The sequence below is a fragment of the Cuculus canorus genome, chromosome 20 (genome assembly GCF_017976375.1).
Source record: "Cuculus canorus isolate bCucCan1 chromosome 20, bCucCan1.pri, whole genome shotgun sequence".
NCBI classification, from domain to species: Eukaryota; Metazoa; Chordata; class Aves; order Cuculiformes; family Cuculidae; genus Cuculus; species Cuculus canorus.
This window is the reverse complement of record NC_071420.1, coordinates 1,906,981-1,926,576: the sequence shown is the minus strand read 5'-3', so window position 1 is coordinate 1,926,576 and position 19,596 is coordinate 1,906,981. Positions and strand designations below refer to the sequence as shown.

Genomic DNA, 19,596 nt, shown 5'->3' with positions numbered 1-19,596 from the left:
TTACTTTCCTCCAGGGATTCTCCTGCACTCCATCTGCAGCCAAAAGCTGAAGCGTGGTGATTGAACTTTTTTTTTATTTGGTGAGGGAAGCTGCTTCTTTTGTGGTTGTGGATATGGAAGTGCTTTTTCCAGGGTCTTCACCATCACTGTGAGTTCCAGGGAGAGCCCCATTGACCTGAACTGCATCTTAGATGATGTACAATACCACAGGTACGCTGGCTTAATACTGACATACTAGGTAACACCTCCCACCGGCACCTTGGGGGAGCGGCTGTAAGGAAGGGAGACAAAGCCGGGTTTTAAACGCGGACAGCCAAATTCTTCAGTTTTTCAGTAAAATACCCAGTTATGGCTGTGAGCCTCGTGCTCGTTGGGGGACTTTGTACGTTGCTTGTACTGTGGAGAGGATCCAGGCTGTAGGTGAAAGATGGGGCTGCCACTGAGAGCATCCATGCCTGTCCCCACCCTGTGCTCCATGTCCAAGCCCACTACTCCTTTAGCAGCCAGGAGGGCGCTGGTAAGAACCAGGTACAATTTGGGACAGTAGCAATTTCTTCACAAAGAGTTCATTTCTGTGTGCGTATTGCTGCTTGAATGTCTGGAAACACATGGTGATGTATTTGGTTGTAAACCAGGTCTGCAGCCCTGCTGAAGGATGGACCTGAGCTGTTAGAAAATGGTTGTAGTGGGGAAAAAAGCAGCCCATTGAAATAAAAAGCTCTGTAAAGACTCAAATCAGTCCTTTTTTGTCATATATAAATCCAGAGTGTGGTTAATGGAACAGAGTGCTTCCATCAGGTGGGAAGGGGAATTGGAAGCTTGTTGTCTTCTGGGGAAGTTTCCTTTCCATGGTAGGCCTGATCCTACTGGATGCTGAGCTACTCCAGCACCACCCTCCCTACTGATGGCATAGAGGGTAGCAAAGGTGGCTTCATTTGCAAATATCCTGGTTGAAAACCAGGCTGGCTAAGTTATTGAGAACCAAATGAATGTTATCACTTAGCACCTTAATTATTTTATTTAGCTACTGTGGCCCTTTGCATAGGATTCCTCATTAACACTTAATTTACAGTGCCCTTTAGGGATAATTTCAAACAATTCAGCTTAGTCTCCTCCCTCCCCCCCCTTCCAAATGAACAAGTAAATCACTCAGAGTGACTAATTAGGACTTTCCTTTGAGCTAAATGAAGTCTGTAAACCCGGTCTGTGGATGTGGAGGTTTTTCAGATGTGTCCCTGGGAGGGCCTGGCCAGTGGGTGATGCGGCGGTGGGGACACCGGGTGCCTGGGATGAGGGATGGGACACGGAGCCGAGCGGCTGCCATGGCCACAGGCCCTTTGCCCAGTCTGCGAGGCATGGGAAGATGCGGGTTGCCGGTGCTGGGATTTGGTGCAGCTGATTTCTCTCCCCTCCTCGGAGACATGTTCAGTGGCCACAGAGGTCTCTGGGGGCTACAGCTGCCCCTGCGCCCTTCTGGGAATCCTTGAAGAGTTCTGCAAGAAGGTTTGTGCCCTCCTGGCCTGCTGGTGGGATCCTGCACAGCTTTGCAATGCAAGCTCTTGCTTTTCAAAGGTGTCGAGTACTCACTTCTGTGTCTGCGGCCGCGTTGGAGTGGGTGATGGCACGGCAGCACATCTCCTGAGCTGTGCAAGCCCTTTTGCCCTCTGCTGTGGGTAAGGACAAGACCCAGTTACCCCCAGATGGGAGCTGTAGCGTGAGCAGCACTGTGGCACCTGGGTCTGAAGACAAGCTGGTCACTGAATAGTGGTGCACCAGTGCATTGCTGGGGCAGTGGCTCTGGGTCCGGTGTGCAGCACTTGCAGTGTGTGAGCTGAGTGTGTCTTTGATTTTAATGCTGAAATGAAAAGGCCCCGGGCCAGGGGGTGTGCAGGCGCCCTCCTCGCTAGCCAGCGCTGCTCCTGCGCAGGGGGTGCCCCAGCAGAGGGTGCCCGTGTCTCAGATTTCCTCCCTTTTCAGAGGAAAGATTCAGCGCTTGGGGCTAACTGAATCCTTCCTTTGGAGCAGCAGGGATGAGGAGAAAGCCATTTGTTTAGTTTTGACCTATAGGTAAGTGTATTTTTCTAATTTCATAGAAACTGCAGTCTCTCTTTTTTTGTTTTCTTTTTAAAATTTATTTAAGCAGCGCTTCAATAGAAGAGGCACTTCCCCAAATTTGCCTGTGTTTGGGAAGCTGGGAGCCATCAGACTGTGCTAGCTATGCTCCCTCCTCCGGTCTCACGAGGAGGCAGGTGAGTAACGATAGGCCAGCTACTTTACTTCTGGAAGGCTCCCAAAAAGCCTCAGAAACCTCAGTGCCCGCAGCAGCTCTGCCGACAGGGTGAGTGCGGTAGATCGAAGTTCTTGTGGTCGCTTGTCCATCAGTCCAGCAGCTGTTGAGCTCCCCCGTGGATTTCCCCACACAGCCGCTGTATCCATGGAGCATCTTGATTTGGCGCTGCAGTGTCAGACAAGGCTTTCTGGGAGTTGCATAAGGTTTGAATTTTAAGAGGCAGGAATCTGTGCTTGTAACTAGGGCTGCAGCTCAGATTTTTTGCTTGAGAGCTGCAACAGCGCCTTTTGTGAGTGCAGTAAATCCTACTCCGGATGGCTCTGCTGTTCACATTTAGCCCGTTTCCCTCCGTGGTAACTTCTGGCCCCGCTTTGTTTCACTGGGATGCCCCTCTGCTGTCACCAGACCAGCTTTTGTGTGTATCTGCCATGGCCAGTGCTTTCTCCTTCCACTCCACCTCCATCCTGCTGCAGGCCGAGACCTGCGAGGAGCACGGGGACCTCTGCACACTCACACCTTTGGAGATAGAGCTTTGTGCTGTGCGATTTGCCCCGATCTAATAAATGCAATCCATTAATTGGATCATTGCCTGCTTCTCCAGTTAATTTCCTGGATATTTTTAAATGTTAAAATGTAGTTTTTATAGTCTTTCATTATTTTTAGCCTTAAGCTTGACTATAATTGTCCCTGTAATGTAACTGTAAAAAACTCCCGGCTTTATATCATAAAGGAGGACATTAATTGTCATTTTTTGTGTACATCAGCAAGATCAAAACATGCTTCCTGATTACGTCTGTTTGTACACACAGTCTCTTTGATATTTAGATATGAATAAAGTGTGTGTGTGTAATTTGAAAGTCAATTCTTCCCTCCCTGCTGCTTGCCATGGATTCCTTTCAGAAGCTTATTTACCAAATTGATTTTAAAATTTAGTAATTGCCCTTCCAAGATGATTTCTCAATAATCAAAGTGTCTCTAAGCACAGTGGCAAAATATTTGTCCTTCTTGGTTCAGAAGATGTACTCCATGCCTTGTCCTTTTCATCCTCAGATGAGGGCGAACACAAAGCTTTTCATCCCCCAAAATCAACTCCAGGGAGAACTGGCTGTGAGATCAGCTCAGTTGATGCCCCAAATTTTGCTTTTGTGCACAGATTATCAAAATGACTGAAAAAAACCCTGTTCCATCAAATCCATCACTAGGTCCTTAAGACTTTTCCTGAGGCTGGAAGGGCTTTGGGGCAGAGAATACCACTTTTGTCATTGCAAAGCTCGAGGTGGTTCCGTGGCTGAAGGGAACGACGTGGGGTGGCTGATGCTGGAAACACCACCCAAGGGGCGCTGTCCTCACTGGCAGTGGGGAATCCTCCGCTGCACTGCAGCCCCTATCCACGTTTGTAAATGTAATCAACCTTGAGGTCTTGTTACTTCCACAGGTGCAATTAACATTACCATCTGCTAATCCGTGATTAACGATGTTTACAAATATGCTACAACATGTTAAAATGTGCCGGCACACTTTTTTTTCCCTCTTTTTCCCCTCCCCTCCCTGTTTCAGTGTGGGAGCTGTGCTGCTGGCAGCAGCGCAGGAGGGATTTCCCGGCGGAGGGCTCCCCGTACCCCACCATTAACTCACAGACATTTTGTTTTCATAATTTAAAAGTGCCGTTAAACTCCAAACCAGCTGTAGGAATGACAAGTTCAAATCAAAAGGTCAGTGCTGCTAAATGGGATTTAATTGGACGGGGGTTGAGGTACAAACTGATGAATCTGAATAATAAAACTTTGTGGGGAGCGACATATGGCACAGTTTAAAGTAAATTTTTATTGATCATCCCACAACTGATGTGTTAATGGGATGGCAGTCTTTGCTTTTGATTTGATATTGATGTGGAGTTTTAATAATGTCACCCAGGAATATTGTGGAGGGGTTTATAATGTAAAAAAAAAAAAAAAAGAGTGTTTTCTATTAACTGCCTTTTTCTTAATGCAGAGAGGAATACATTATCTCTTTACTGTATGTCCTCCAGATCTAGGTTACGTGTAATTGCTTGGTAATTGGTAGAACCATGTAAAAGCCATGGTATTTGCCAGTAAACCCTCCTAAGTTACCGTGAAATTGAAGTGTGATATTTATTCTCTACTAAACTTGCTACCCAAATATCGTATCCAATCAGGTTTGGTCACTGCAGAAGCATTTCTGCAATGGCTGTGCCATGTGTCACGCCTGCACGGCTTGGATTTTGCACTGATATTGTCCTAACAACGGGTGGGGCTCTGACTGAGATGTTAAGGGGATATTTTGCTTCCAGGGAAGGCGCTTTAACCTCTCTTGGGCTTCTGTCTCAGGGTTATTACAGTTGTTTTGAGGCCAAACTCAAAATGATAGAGGTTTGGAGGTAGCTGAAGAAGCTCATGTGTTTTCAATGGGACTGGGAACAGTAATTACTCTCCCAATGGCTTTTGAAGCCTCTGGAGATAAAGCTTTTGTTGGTACATTGGGAGTACATCCTCGGGTTGCCTGTACTTTAGCCTCTTGTTAGTAGGATGTCCAGAACTGTCCCTGTCTGGGGAATTTTCACGATTTAGCCATAACTCTGGTTTAGGAACCTCCAGCCCCACAGATATGGATGGGCTCATGTTTGAGGAGCCTCTGCTTGTGGCACCGTTCCCTCTGATGGAGGTATTTGCCCCTCCTGAGGAGTGGCCGGGCGGGTCCAGTGATGACTCCTTAGCGCCTGCCTCAAGGCTTTAAATATGAGCAGGAGTAATTGCCTGGCTTATGATCAATAGTTTTATATACTTTAAAAATGTAACAATACGCTGGGGATTGATGCAAAGTTAAACCTGCCAATTTTTTTTCTTGCTGGCCTGTTTTAGAAGCTGCGAACTCAGCAGTGTTTCCCCTGTGCTTGGGAAGTGGCAGCTCAGCTGTTTTCTCTGAAGATCTGAACATCCTGCGCATCCCACGGATCTGGCCTGATTCTTCCACGTCCTGTTTCTTGGCCACAGGCATGGAAGGAAGCTGTGGTGCCTGCAGTTGGGTACAAATGTTCTCTCCTAATGTTTTCTAACCTGCCTTTGAAAGGTATGTAGAGCAGATAGAAAGGCCACCTGACCCTGTGGGTTCTGGATCCTGGTGCGGTGTTACTGAAATATCCCGGCACCAAACTGCCCATGGGAAAGTGGGCGGAGGGGACACGCTCAGCCCTGTGGGGTACCTTGTGATGACCAGTGCTGCCGAGGGCTTGGAGGGCCTGTGCTGTACACTGACACTGCTCTTCGCAGACCTGGCCAGGCAGCAACCCCGCAGTCCCACCTCGCCTTCCCTCAGGTGCCAGTGCTTTGGGAAAACTCACCTTTTCCTGTGTAGTGTTGGGCAACTGGGGACTGGTGTGGGTCTGGGGTAGGTGGGAGAAAGAAGGGAGAGGGAGTGGGCAGTGAGGGGGTCCTGGAATGAGAAGAAGCTGTGGATGGTGGAGCAACACTGCAGGTGATGCGGGATGGAGGATGTCCCACCAGTGTGTGGTGCTGCAGCCGAATGTCCTTGTACGTGCTTATGCCAAGGTATGGGATAGTGTCATGCATTAAAGGTATGTGGCGTAGCAAGAAGGGTTACCCCTTTTCCATTTGGGATCATTCCTGGCACGTGAGTTCCATCCCATGAGCAGCAGCTGGGGGAGTCGGGCAGTTTTGCACCCCTGGACCAAGCTGCTTGCACAGCCCCATCCCTGCCTGCTGCCGATGGAGCGAGTGGGTGTCATCAAACTGCCTCGAGCAGAGCTTGAGTGAATCCCCTTTGGTGCTGCCGGGGAATTGCAAGCGGGAGAATGGTTGAAAATGAGGGGCATGCAAGAGCGACGCACAAGGGTTGACGTTACCCAGCAGAATAAATGAGGTGGTGGTGTCTGGCGGCGCCTTCGCAGCTTTGCCAACCCTCATTAGCACCTTTCAGCAAAGCAGAGCTTCCTCAAAGGATAGCACCAGTCTTTTTCTGGAGATTGCATCTGTGCCTAATATGCATTTTTATATAAACAAGGGTACTAAATGGCCTTTCAGTTCCCTCTGTAATGTCTTTTTTAATGGAAGGTCCTGAATTAAGAACATATATATATGACTCCAAGAATTTTCTAAGTGATATTGAAAACCTATTGTAAAGTAGGATTTCTTCTTGCAAAATTATTTTAATGAGGTTCCAGTTTATTTTCTGGCTATATTTTACTTATTTAATCCTCCAGAGGGGCTTTTCGGAGGCAGCATCTCATTTTCAATGCAACTATTCTTAACATTAGGGAAAACTACCTTTCTGAAATGCATGAAGGGAAGGGAAAAAAAAAAGAACCAGAGGAAGATGTACGAGATAAGAATAAACTTGAAAAGCTTTGAGGTGGTTTATGGCTTCTCTTGAAAGAATAACAGTTCATGTATTTTTGTTATGGTGTGGTTTAATGATGCTTGCAGGAAAAAGATAAGGTAGAAATGGAAATATAAAATTAAACCAGCAAAGTGAATGTGATTATTTTAGTTACTAGTATTACCTGGGGAAAACGCTCTCGGGGTTTTTTATCTAGACTAAATATTTGCTTTTCTAAAAGGGAAGGCCCTCTGCATCTCCCGGCACGAGGGCGGGAAGTGGAATTTTCCTGTGGTCCAGCAGCCACGGGAGGGTGGAGGCATCTCTGCTGGAGCCCACGGCTGGCTGCCACTGTGTTGGGTTCCTCGCAGCCCAACATCACCATCCCAGGGCTGTGCTTTGCACAGGCCTGGTTTTCCCGGGGTTGTGCTGGGTGCTGCGGTGGGGAAATGACCTCGAGAGGGGCTTCACAGCCTCACTGCGGTGTCCGTACCACTGTGTCACCACGGGCATCCCAGAAATGGTGGGAGGAGGCACGGTGGGACCCTGGTTCCCAGCAAGTGTGTGAGAGGGGCTTTGTCCCTGTTCTGGAGGATCACCCTTCTTGAGGAGCTGGGCATGACGCAGTCTTGTCCCTTCCTGTCTCATCCCGTGCCATCCCATCCCATCCCATCCCATCCCATCCCATCCCATCCCATCCCATCCCATCCTTCCCTTCTCATTTCACCCCACCCATCTCCATCTCCACCCTGATCTCCATCCCCATTCTTGACTGTGGGTACAGACCGGAGGCAAAGAGCTCAAAAGCCATAATACTGCCCCAGTCATGGAGCTTTTGCCTTCTCTGAGCAGCTCTGCAGATTTCCGAGCTGAGCCACGGTGCTGTGGGATTGTGCTGGCCATGCGGTTTGATGAGGACTGGACGGAATCAGCTGGATGTCGAGTCAAGTCCGGTGCAAGAGGCAAGACCCCAGCTGAGCACGGCCCCCACGCATCCTGTTCCAGCCACCGCCGAGTAAGCCCAGCCGCTGGGTCACGAGAGGTAAGCTCACCAATGAATTAAGCCTGACATGTGGCCTTGAGCCTCACTGGGTAGTTAATTTTTCAATTTCTTTCATGGATCTGGAGTAGCAGAGAGTTTGTTTATAATTAAAGTACTTGAAGATTTATACTTTAATTCAAATAGCTGAAAAGAAGCAGTTTCTATGTAGGTTTCTTCACTATCAGAATCTAAAACAGATTATTATGTAAATTTTTTCGATCCTAAATTCATTATAATATTCAATTTCAGGAAATGCTCTTGACCATCTGCTGCTGCTCTAAGAAATGAGTCTTGGAGATTGTTTACTACTAAAAATATTGTAGGTATTTAGGGTAGATCACAGTGGAGTGTAAGGGCAATGTACTGATTTCAGAGTCTGCTTATATAAACCTGTAGCGCTGATGCCATGAGCCGAGTGAGTTGGAAAGTGGATCTGCAGCGGTGGCAGCTTCTGCTCTGCCAGCGTCTTGGCTTATCCTGGCTTGCAGCACTGGTTTCACCCCTCTTCCCATCCGCGGTGATGTCCCATCTGTGAGCAGAGGGTACCAGTCCTTATCTATCTTATAGGGAGGCAGCAGAGATTAATTCTTGATCTTAATAAAAATGATTTAAGATCGCTGGGATGAAAAATATCACGACAGTCTCATTTACTCTTTATTGTAACCTCCAGATTTGCCCAGAGAAGCCACGTGCTGATCCCCAGCGAGCTTTTACCTCTTGCTGATTAGAGCAAGTGGGGCCAAAAAGAGTGGGCAAAGCCCTTGTCACCCACATGTGCACAAGACTGGGAGCCCAGCGCTACCGCCGAGCCCTGCTGGACTTCAATCTGTTTTTTCCAGTGTATTTTATTACTGAAGCTTGGGTGTTGGGAGCAGCAGATGTAGCCTGAGAGCAGCGATATGGACGTGCTGCAGGATGGGCTATGGTTTCCAATCACCAGGTTGGAAAAGACCTGTTGGATCATGAAGTCCAACCATTCCTGTCTGCCCCTAAACCATGTCCCTGAGCACCTCGTCTGCCTGTCCTTTAAATCCTTCCAGGGATGGAGACTCCACCACCTCCCAGCGCAGCCTCTGCCAGAGCCCCATGACCCTTTCTGTGAAACATTTTTTTCCTGATTACCCATTATTCAGCCTCTGCGAGACACTAAAAGATGTTGCTGCCTCCCTGCTTGCTTCTACACCTTTGAGTTTGGCTTTGTACGGAGGAGGAATGTATTAAATGTGGTTTCTTTTTCTTCCACCGCAGCCTTGCTCAACAAGTGCAGCACCCATGGGGCCGGCAGCTGTGCCTGTCGATCGATCGGGGACGGGGACGGGGCTCTGCCTGCCCTTCCCAGCGACTGCGCCCGGTATTGATGGATCAAAGCAAGCGAGCGGTCCGAGGCTGGGAAGCAACGGCTGCTGGCAGGGAGCGGAGGGGGCTGTGGTGGGAGCATCCCCAGGGCTCGTGCTCCCGCTGGACCTGGAGCCGAGCATCGCTGGAGCATCCTCCCGGCATGGGTCGGGCTGGGGACGTTGCTGCGTGGGGAATATTCATTAATATTGAATTATGTACAGTATTTGGAAAGTTGAACCGTTAATGCAGTGGAATAGAGTATAGGAAGGCACTCGTGTCTGCCTGGATGTGTAGCGTAGGAGTGCCTGCGCGGAGGGGGCTGCCTGCGAGTGAGGGCACGGATCGTGTCGTGCGGGTCTGGTGGTTCTCTAGGAGTGCATGGGAAAGAGCACAGCAACTCCAGAGCATCTCCAGCAGAGCAACTCCAGCCTGAGAATGGTTTTTTAGCAAACCTAGTTTCACTGCAAGCCTTGCCGGTACGCCCGGCAGCGTGTGGGTCTACGGGCCGGGGACTGCTCAGCAGCCCTTGGATAAATATCAGAGCGTGGAGTACGACGGAGAGGTTTTCTGTCCCTGTTGTTCTTCATTCATGTACAAACTATGAGAGCAGCGTTTTCTTATCTGGAGCTGTCCCAGGCTTCGGTATTCAAACCCTGGCGATCACTAATCGCCTTATTTCCCCTCCTTCAGGGAAATTTTAACTCTTGTCCTCTGCCGCTGAGTAGATCTTTAAGCCAGTAATAATGTGAGACAGAGGGAAATTAAAAGCTTCATCCTGCCCCTTCCCTGGCTGGAAACCACTAAAGAATTAAAGAATGAAAGAGGTATAAATTTGCATTCAAATTATTTTCGTGCAGCTGAGGGGTTTGGTTTAAACAGGGTGTGACGGAAAGCGTAGACACCTTGTGCCCTCACCCTTCCCCTGGTCTCTGAGAGCCTGGCAGGTCCCATGCTTGCAGGTTTGGCCGTGGGGGGACGAGGTGCTGGGATGCTTCTGCCCGGCCGAGTCCCTGGGATTGCCTGGATGGGATCTCCGCAGCCAAGAGCCACTCCAGCGGCTCCTTCCCCTTGAACACCTTCATCCCGTGGGTGATCCGGTGGAGGGGATGAGGAGGGCAGGTGGGCTCGCGCTGTTGGCCAGGGCTGCGGCAGTGGCACCGTGCGTGCGCCGCGCTGGGGTGTAAGGAGGGGTCCGGGGGGGGCGGGACCGCGGTGGCCTTTGTCTGCCTGTGCCAAACAGATGTGAACAAACCCAAGTTCGATTTCCAAGACCGCCTGGGGAATATTGCTAACTAATTATAGAAAACAGAAGATGCGCTCCCCTCCTCTTGCATTTTTTGATAAACATTGTCTCCTCTCAACAGCTGAGTATTTAATTAGTGTTGATTGTTGTTAGCGTGTTCAATAACCACTCATCAGGAGGGGGGTGTCCGCTGGGGCAGCGTGGCCTGGAGCACAGAGGAGCGGAGGGTGTTCATAATTAAGGATGCAATTTGTTTGAGTAAGTCATGTGTACAGCGCCCTGTGTTTTAGGGTAATTTTCAAGGTTAAAGGGTAAAAAAAAAAAAAAGATAGCTCACAACTTCCAAGGATGAGGAGCGACAGTTAGAAACTCGGCACCGAAAGCCATGCAGAGGGTAGATATATATTTATATGTGTCTGTGCACACGCTGACGAGCATGCGTATATATACACAGAGCACACGTCAAGCATCCGCGCCGCTGCGTGCGTGTACGTGTGTGGCCGCATCCGTGTTCCCACCAGAGCCCTCCAGGCCCCTCAGAGGTTTCCACCCTCTTGCCCTGCAGATGCTCTGTTTTCCCAAGTTTTGGCTGGCAAACGCTGCTGTGTGGAGTTGGAGTCCTCGGGAAGTTGGTTCCTTAGGAAGCAGGTTTAATAAAAAAGGAAAAGCAGCTTTTTCTTGGTGCTGCTGGGTTTAGGGAGGGCTGAGGTTCACTGTCAGTTTGGGTTTATCAAATCACACCGTGGTGTGCAGGAGGCGAATTTCCAGCCCCGTGTTTTCCTATATTTACCTAAGGAACAACGATGTACACCGGCGTCCCCGCTTGCAGCCCGTGCCACGGCAGGCAGAGGTTTGACTTTGCTTTCCAAACACCACGTGGATCAATCCCATAGAGAGGAGAAGAACCTCAAACAGAAACGACTGTGGGGTTAAAGCCATGTGTTGATGCTGTGTGGAGAGATGGGATGGATTGGGGCAAGTGGTCTCCTTTCTCAGCAGCCGTGCACCCCTGCATGAGGCTTTCACCAATGTCCAGAGCAGGAAGGCTGGAGGGATGTCGGAGCATCCCTGCCGGTGGTGACACAGGGGTCCCTTCACGTGTTTTTTGGACGTGGCTATTGTTCTGTGTGCTCCTCCCTACAGGGGAGGACTCATCTGGATCCCCCCAGTGCTGAGAAGGCTTCAGAGTGAGGAGATGAGCGAGGCCGGGGCTGTGGGCAGGCGTCGGACACAGCCCCATTCCCTGCACACCCCTTTCCTGCTGACTGGACGGGTTTGTGCATGGGTATGGGGAGCAGCAGCTAAAATTGTAAATAAGCAAATAACCGTCTCCTCCCTGCACGGTTTCCGCTTTATTTATTTATATGTTTATTTTGCTGTGCCTCCTGACAGCAGTGATGGAGCTGTCATGCTTTGGTGGCCACCGGCTCGTGATCCGGCACCTGTTCTCCGCGCTTTAATCTCTCTGCTCTGTTCATATAGACAGTCTATACATAACCCCCAGCCAAACAAAACGTAGAGAAAAATCAAATCTAATTATGTGTCATTGATTTCTTTCCAAATTTGCTTCTAATACACTTTTTTGACTACTCCTTGATTTTTTTTCTAATTTTTTTTTCCTTTCTCCTCTCCTTTCCCCGTCCTCTCATGCAGCAGCAGTCTCCTCCTGTGGAAGCGAGCGACTGCAGTCCCCGTGCTGGACCTGGCGAGCCCTGGAGCAGTTAGGAAATGCATAGCCCAGAGTGGGGTTTTCGCTCTTCAGAGGCCACAGGGATGATGTGAGCCCCGAACCTCTTCCTGAGGGACAGGTAGGACCGTACAGCTTCCTTCATTGCTTTTCCTCTTCCTCTCCTCATCTTCTTTGTAAGCCTGAGCATCGTTTTCGGTGCCAGCATCATTGTGGCCGTGGGCAGAGCTGGTGGCCACCAGCATCTCCTCCATCCCACCGAGAGCCCCACGGACTGTCTCCAGCCGGGGCGGACGCTGAGCCCCATCGGTGAGCTCCGCGCAGTGCCTGAAGGGTTAAAGGCAGCGGGACGCAGAGGCGCAGGTCACTGGGCAGCAGCTTTGGTCAGAGCTTTCTCTTGTACATCAATATATTGAATATCCTCTAATCTGGATCCGTGGGAGCCGGGTGCGACCCATGTAGAGCAGCAGACCTGTCCTGTCCTCAGGGTGACACAGGACAGGAGGGCGAGCGGGGGCTGCGCGTCCCTCGCTGTGCGGGGCAGGTTTGGCAGAAGGATGGAGGGAGGTGAAACACTCTCCTCACCTTCACCATTTCCTTGGGTAAAATCTGACCCATCGTTTGCAAATCAGACTCCTAAAAACGTTATCAGCTATGAAAATTAATAAAAAAAGAATACAAAAGAGAGAGAAAACAAGAATTGGCCCATCCTGCCCTGCTGTGGGACCCTGAGGCCACGTCCTGACCATGGCCACCAGTGCCACTCAGACGTGGCCCCGGTGTCACCAGCGTCAGGGGATGCAAACCCACCTCCGCGACGCCCCGGGAAGTACCCGCTTCCAAGAAAGCAGCCAGATTTATAGCGTAAGGAGATGTATTTAGGCCAAAGACAGTTCCGTTGTGTTAATTATGAAAATCTAAAGATAATCTATATTTAATGTCAAATTTTTCTCAAATTTACTAAAGAACGAGGAGAATATATGCACACGATGACATTTAAATGAAGAACAAGGTGCAATTAGACTCCAAAATGTACAGCAGACTAATTGTGAGAGGATGACAAATATAGTTATCATCAGTAACTAATTAGGGACCTGCGTTAGCTTCCTCTGCTTGATTAATCTTGACTAGGTGTTAATAAGTTACGCGGGCCCGGCCGTAAGTTGTGAAGAGGCTGTTTGTTGCTCCGTCTGGTGCGGCAGGGAGGTGCGTGGCGTTTCCAACCTCGCGGGACGGCGCTTTGTGTTGAGAAGGGACGTTCGTGGTAGGAGGTTTGTTTTATGGGGAGGGATGGCGAGTGTGCCCATCGCCCTGCGGTGTGTGCCGGGCAAAGCCACTTCTTGGCCATGGCGATGTCCTCAGTGTGGTCCCTGGGCTGGGAAGGGTTGTCCCGGGAGCGAGGGAGGAGGAGCAGCGCCCGAGGAGCGCTGCCTCAGCTCTGCTGACACATCCCTTGTCTCCCAGATTTACACTCTTATCTTTTTGCATTGAAAGGTAAGAATAATAGTAAAATGTTAATGCCGTACTCTACATATAATACTGTACATAAACGGATGACATGACATGGGAGACAGATAAATCACCGCTGTGTTCAGACAATAATCTGCCGGAGACAGAATAACACATGAGTTCTCCAAGCATAGGAGCGTGCTCGGGAAAACGGGGTTTTACAGCCCAAACTCTCCCTGATTTTTACTGGTACATTTATTAGAGCGCAATTTTATGAATTTAGATATATTTTTAAATATGCCGTTCCCTGTTGGTAATGGGCACTCATTGCTGGAGAAACCTGGAAATGCTCACGGGTAAACGACTCGCTGCCGCTCGGTGCCCGTGAGGATGCCAAATGCCTTAGCTAGAGCTGCACGGATGTAGGGAGAAGAAGTATTTCCACTTGGAAAAGATCTCAGGGCACGTCCCTGGCACAGCTTTCCTTGTGGGTTTTAGTTTCTCGCGGTTCCCTGGGGAAGCTGCAGCCCTTGCAAAGCCCCGACACCCCCACGGGAAGGCGGTGGGGAAACTTCCCGTGGCTCCATCCTACATCCTACAACCATCCCGTGCCGTAGCTGTGCTAGAAATATGAAAACCAGTATCGTTTGCTGGTCCTGCTCGTTGGGCGCCATTCCCACGTGGAGAACATTTGATGGGCGCTGTGCCCCGAGCGGCTGTTGGGGACGGCGCTGCCACCGCCCTTCAAACACAACACTTCTGCTAAAAACACCTCCAAAGGCCCCGGGGGGGTTCTCCTGCGCAGTCCCCGGTGGGGTGTGGTGAGGAGATGCTGCTGACAGATTGAAGGCTGTTTTTTCCCAAGAAACAATCCCAAGCGGTGGTGGGAGAGCAAAGCCATTACCGCAGAGGATGAACTTGGCTCAGTCGCCATGGAAACGCTGGCCGGGACCCGGCACCGTTCGCGTGTACGCGAGTCCTGTTGACCTCACTTAGAATTATTACCTTTAGCCAAATAAAATAATTTGTGTTAATAAAGAGACCATTTTCTCTCGCCTTCCGAGCGAGCCTTCCCCAGAAGGCAGAGTGACTCCTTAATTACACTTTTACTGCAAGGTGATTAATGTTCAATATGTGATACTCCGTTTAAATAAGTCGCTTATTAACACCTTTAATATGTTTTAATTTTTTTCCCTCTCCCTTTTCCGCCCCTTCCCCCTCGCAGGCCCATCTGGCGGCGGGAGGGGCTGCGCAGCACTAGATGGAGCTCTGATATTGGCCATGGGCACGCGTGGGCACCCACGGGTGATCCCTGCATCCCTGCAGTCTCCCAGAAGGACAAAAATGATGGGAAGCAGAAGGGAGAACCCCAAGTATCGAGGTCCAGCGTTAGCAAAAGTTAACTGGGGGAGCACGCCAGGAAACCCCCTTTGCTGTTTCCTGCTGCAGGTTGGTGATGGGGTGGCGTGTAACGAGCGTGCGAGGGCTCAGCAGCCGCTGGGGAAGGGCTGCGGTGGCCGTGGGGCGCTGGGTGAGCACTGGACGTGTTCAGGGATTGTTTCTCATGGCTACAGATGAATCACTAAAGTCAAAAAGTAATTTTATTTTGTACCGGATTTCTTCTTTTAGAATTATTTTTATTTCTGCAGCAACAGATGTTTATAAATACAGCATTACGCGTCTTAGAAAAGCATCTATTGATGGTAGCAGTATAGTCGGGATTGTTTTACCTTCATGTGTGATTTTACTAGGTGCAGTTTAAATGAATCTCAACACAATTTGTGGAATCTCTGTTTTCCCATGGCCAAGTCTCACCTGTGATGATTTCCTTACGATGCGGTTGGGTGAAGCGCGAGCGAGCGGGCGTCGCTCCTCCTGCCCACGGTGCCCTCTCCGCAGAGGGGCATCTCGGTGCCCTCCCACCCCACCGCTCTTCCATGTAGAATCACATCATTGTAAATGACTATGAAACACCCTAACAGGGAGAAAAAAAACTCACTGAAACCCCGCAAAAAGCGGACAGCGAGTCTGGAGACGGGGACCAGGCTGGAGAAGATGGTGCCTAACGGTGGAGGAGCTCAGGGATGCAGCTAACGGAGCAGCCGCGTCCTGCTCTGCTCCCCGTGGCTCTTGGGGTGGTTTCACCCTCTCCACGTTCGTGTTGTGCGTTCCCAGAGCTTTTTGCAGCCCTGCGGGTGCAGGATCAGGATCAGGCCGTGCATTCGCACTGCATTGTGTTAACGGTGTGATCTATGGAGACCGTCGGTGTCGCAGCTGTAACGCTGAGAGCTCCCGTACACCTTTTTAAAGAACTCCATTTACTGCTACAATGAACACCGGCTGCTCGGCGGAAAAAAATGGAGACGAGGGGGAGCCTCTTTATTTATATAGACAGCTAAAAGGGACAACCTCACAAGATGTGGCGTTTGCCGAGCAGAAAGGAGCTGCCTTCTTCGGTTTGGTTCTTCCTGCTTCACATCTAGTTTGGATCTCCCAGTCTTGGCCCCTCGCTCCAGAGCCGGGCTGGGAAGGGATGCTCCAGGAGGACCCCGTGCCAAATGTGCCAATTCTGGGTCAAATTACCCAAAACTGCAGCTCTACATGGGAAGGTTGACTCCCTTCCTCTCCCCTGTACCTGCTTTCTGCTGGAAATGGGGTTAATTATTCCTCTTATACTGAGAAATATCCAAGGGAACTTGTTCATGAGCTGCCCGGGTTGCTGCTGCTCGGGGGGTGTGCGGAGAGCAAGGGCAGAGTTAAATAAAATTGCAAAAAAGCAAATTATTTCTAAATGAACTCGCCCCTTGATTTGCCAGCAGGAGGAAGCGCTCAGGTGCTCCCAGGTGCCAGTCTGGTGGAGCTTTTCCTTGGGAACCTCAGTTCCCCGGACCAGGTTTTGGGTAAGGTTTGCTGAAGATTATAAATGCCTGAAATGCAGATTATCTCCTTCGGTCCTTTTGTTTTCTGCCCTCAGCTTGGAGCCATCCGACGGGAATTGGAAGCTTGCCGTTGTCTTTGCAGGGGTAGAGTCTGGTCCCGTTGCGACTGAGTTTGTTTCACTGATTTCTCATTTTCTGTTCTCGCAAAGAGGTGTTTTACAGGGGGCACGCGGGGTACCTCTGAGACCCCAGCTCCAGCTGCTCTCCTTTGTTTGCCCTGAATTCCTTCACTTTATTAAAAGGTGCCAAGAATTGTGAGGAAACAAACTGAAAAACAGTTGATGCCATTTCTTAAAATTAGCAGTAGCCCCTTTGGTTGAGGCTGGAGAGGAATAAGGGCTCATTAAATGATCCTAACAAATCTATTAGTAGAGTAAGCCTCGTGAAACCCCGTGAGGGAGGTAATACCTCTGGTTTTCTCTTGCTCTGTGTTTTTTTCTGGGCTGGGGGCTCTTTGTTGGTCTGGTTTTAGTTTCTCATCTCCTTGGAGTAGCTTGGAAAAAGGGAGGAACTTTGCTTAGGCTCAATCTGTGAAAATTCTAAGGCTCTGGTAGAGGAAGAGCTGCTTAGCTGGTGTAAATTCTGAAAGCTCCGTTAATTTCAGTGCTAAATTAGACATTTTCTTAATTGTTTGTCCTGTTAACCACCTCTCTGACAGGAAGGCATCCAACACCGCGCAGCCCCCTCCCCTGCGCTTCACCACGAGGTATTTGGGAGTTCATTAGTTCAGAGGGCTGAGCTATACATCATCCAGCATTTCTTAATAGTCATCTATTTCAGGACTAATTCCCATTGAAAATGAGCTTTTATTGCATTAAATAAAACTTCAGGTAATTCTGAGAATAATATTTCTCTAATGTTCGAGACCCAGGGAAGGTCTCCAGCCAAGTCGATTCTGTTTAATCACAAAACGATAGATAAAGCAGCAGTGGTGTGTGCAGCGTCCTCCGCCTTCTCTCCATTTTCCAGCTTTGCATCCTTAGCTTTGGGTTTGATTGCGGATGGGTATTTAGTTCTGTTATTTCTTTCTGACCTAATAACGCTTGCTTTCGCCGGGTGTTTAAGCCAAACGAGGTGAGCAGCAAATACAGCCAAGTTGAACTTCCCAGTGGGATGGGAATGAGCGGGTGGCGCCTGAGGCTGAGGAGGGAATGGGCTGTAGCAGCGGATAACCGCCCCAGCGCTTTGGGGGTGAATTCCTGTGACACCGGCGTTGCTCACCCCTTGTCAGAGACACTCGGAAGGGAAAGGAACGGGAAGCCGTGGTGGTTGCGTTTGTATTAGAGGACCGTTCCCTGCCGCTGGCATAGAGCACTGCAGGTGCGTCCTTGGGCAATGGCCAAAGTCTTGTCGTGAGCAGAAAGAAAAGGGTTACTCAGACGAGCGAACCCTTTCCAAAAGTAAAGAACAAAGTCGGAGGACGTGCAGGAAGCAGTGAGTAAACGGAGTTTAGCGAGATGACCCCGTCCTGTCCCCCCTCCAGCAGTGAGAAAATCATCAGGGGAGAAAGTCCTTGTGTGGGGTCAGTGATGGCCCCTCTGTACCCACAGGTGGGACACCAGGCGCGTCCCCTCCCCTGTGCCATCGATGAACCCACGCTGTCCCCCAGACCCACCTCTGCTCCTCAGCCGAGCTGTGCCTGTGGGGACGGACTGTGCCTCCCCTGCGCCTTAAAAAACTCCTTTAAAACTTAACATTGGCCAGTAATGAACCAGCAAAGGTTTATTGCCTATAAAAGATAAAATTAATGTAAGTTATCCTCATAAACTCTCCTGATTTGTGTTGGTCCTTTCTATTCCCGCAGCGTGGCTCTGACAGCCTGTTCTAAACGGCTAATGGGGAGCTCTTAGGTCGTACCGGAGCAGGTTAATTAGCAAGAGGCAGCCTTGGGTTGGGTGGCACGTTCTAAGGGAGCCTGGGATTCCGTGGCCCCTTCATCCCATGGCAAAGCAGAGGCATGGATTTTCTTTAAGAGGCTTCCTCACTAGGATACAAGCTTTGGTAAACACTTTTTTCTAACGACAGCTGGATCATAATGAGCTTTTTTCCCCACAGTCAGTCCACACTGTGCTCCTGTTCCACCAACCTCTCGTGTCTGACCAACTGCCCAAAACTCCTCATCACATGAATCGTTCTTAGAGAGGGTGGGGGGAATCATTTTTTCCTCTCCCTAAAGCCGTGGCCAAAACTAAAATGAGAAACTCAGCAAAAATAAAAGCTCAGAAGACAAATATATCGAGGCATGTACCTCTGACTTACAGTCCGCAGCATGTTTTTATGATGGTTACTTATTTACAGTAAATTGATGAGGCTTAAAGGGGAAGCTAAACTTTTAGCCAATATATAGGTGAAATAATATTAAATTCCCATACTAAAGATCATCATTAACCTGTTTGGTTTTTATTGGGCTAACAGTAAACGCAACAAGCTGTGAACAGCGTGTTTAATTATTTCCATGAATATTCATAACTTACAGACCTTTAGAGTAAGTAAAGAGTAGAAATTGTTCCACGGTGATTTGGAGCTTGATAAGCAAAGCTTCATCTTTAAATTGAGTGAGCAAAATGAAGTACATTTGCACTGTAAATCTGCAGTTTCGCCGTTGCTATATATATATATTTAAGAAATTAATAGGCCTCTTACTAAGCAACTTGTTGGGGAGCCATTTGTTTCGAATGGACTCTGGGTACATTTGGGATAACTTTTTGTTTTGAAGACAAGCATTTGGGGCAGCACAGCAAACTGCGGGGGAGACAGGGGCACAGATTTCTATAAACCCCCCCAGGTTTTGGGGCAGTTGTTGGAAGGTTGCCCGGAGCTCCCCTTTTCCCCAAACCCTCTTTCCACAGCTCGCTCACTTTGATGCCGTAACTCCAAAGATGTTTTCTGCACTTGCCAGGTATTTTAGGGAGTAGATTAAATAAGACATCACGTAGAGATGAAGCGGAGTTAGCACACCTACTTACTGAGAGGCTGTAAGAGGTACCAAAGCATCGACTGAAGTCCTTTGTCCTATATTCCATGTAAGGGCACGTGCGTGTTTAACAGAAAGATATATGTTATAAAGCTCTCGGTACAGACAATAGGATTGAATGCCATAAAGGGACGTGTGACTTGTGAATTAAGAGACTTGGTAACTTGTAGGATGATGGTTTAAAATGACTTTATTTTATAGCCAGTTTCTGCCATCTGAGTGATGTTGCATGTATTGGTTGTATTTATAACTTAATAGCTTTTCTCAATTTTATTATACTT

The 19,596-nt window shown here is 49.2% G+C and overlaps 1 protein-coding gene across 7 annotated transcripts in view; it reads left to right on the top strand.

The window, feature by feature from the left end:
* Positions 1-19,596, top strand: part of MRM1 (mitochondrial rRNA methyltransferase 1) — a 43,862-nt gene that overhangs the window by 7,358 nt on the left and 16,908 nt on the right. The window contains exons 5-7 of one of the 7 annotated variants that reach the window (XM_054084987.1): positions 15-2,249; positions 5,170-7,685; positions 8,934-14,851. In XM_054084987.1, coding sequence (XP_053940962.1) covers positions 15-64 — 50 coding nt within the window. In that variant the 3' untranslated portion in view covers positions 65-2,249; positions 5,170-7,685; positions 8,934-14,851. Of the gene's footprint in view, positions 1-14; positions 7,686-7,934; positions 14,852-19,596 lie in introns of those variants that run through there. The other 6 variants (XM_054084989.1, XM_054084990.1, XM_054084985.1 and 3 more) reach the window with 6 other exon arrangements.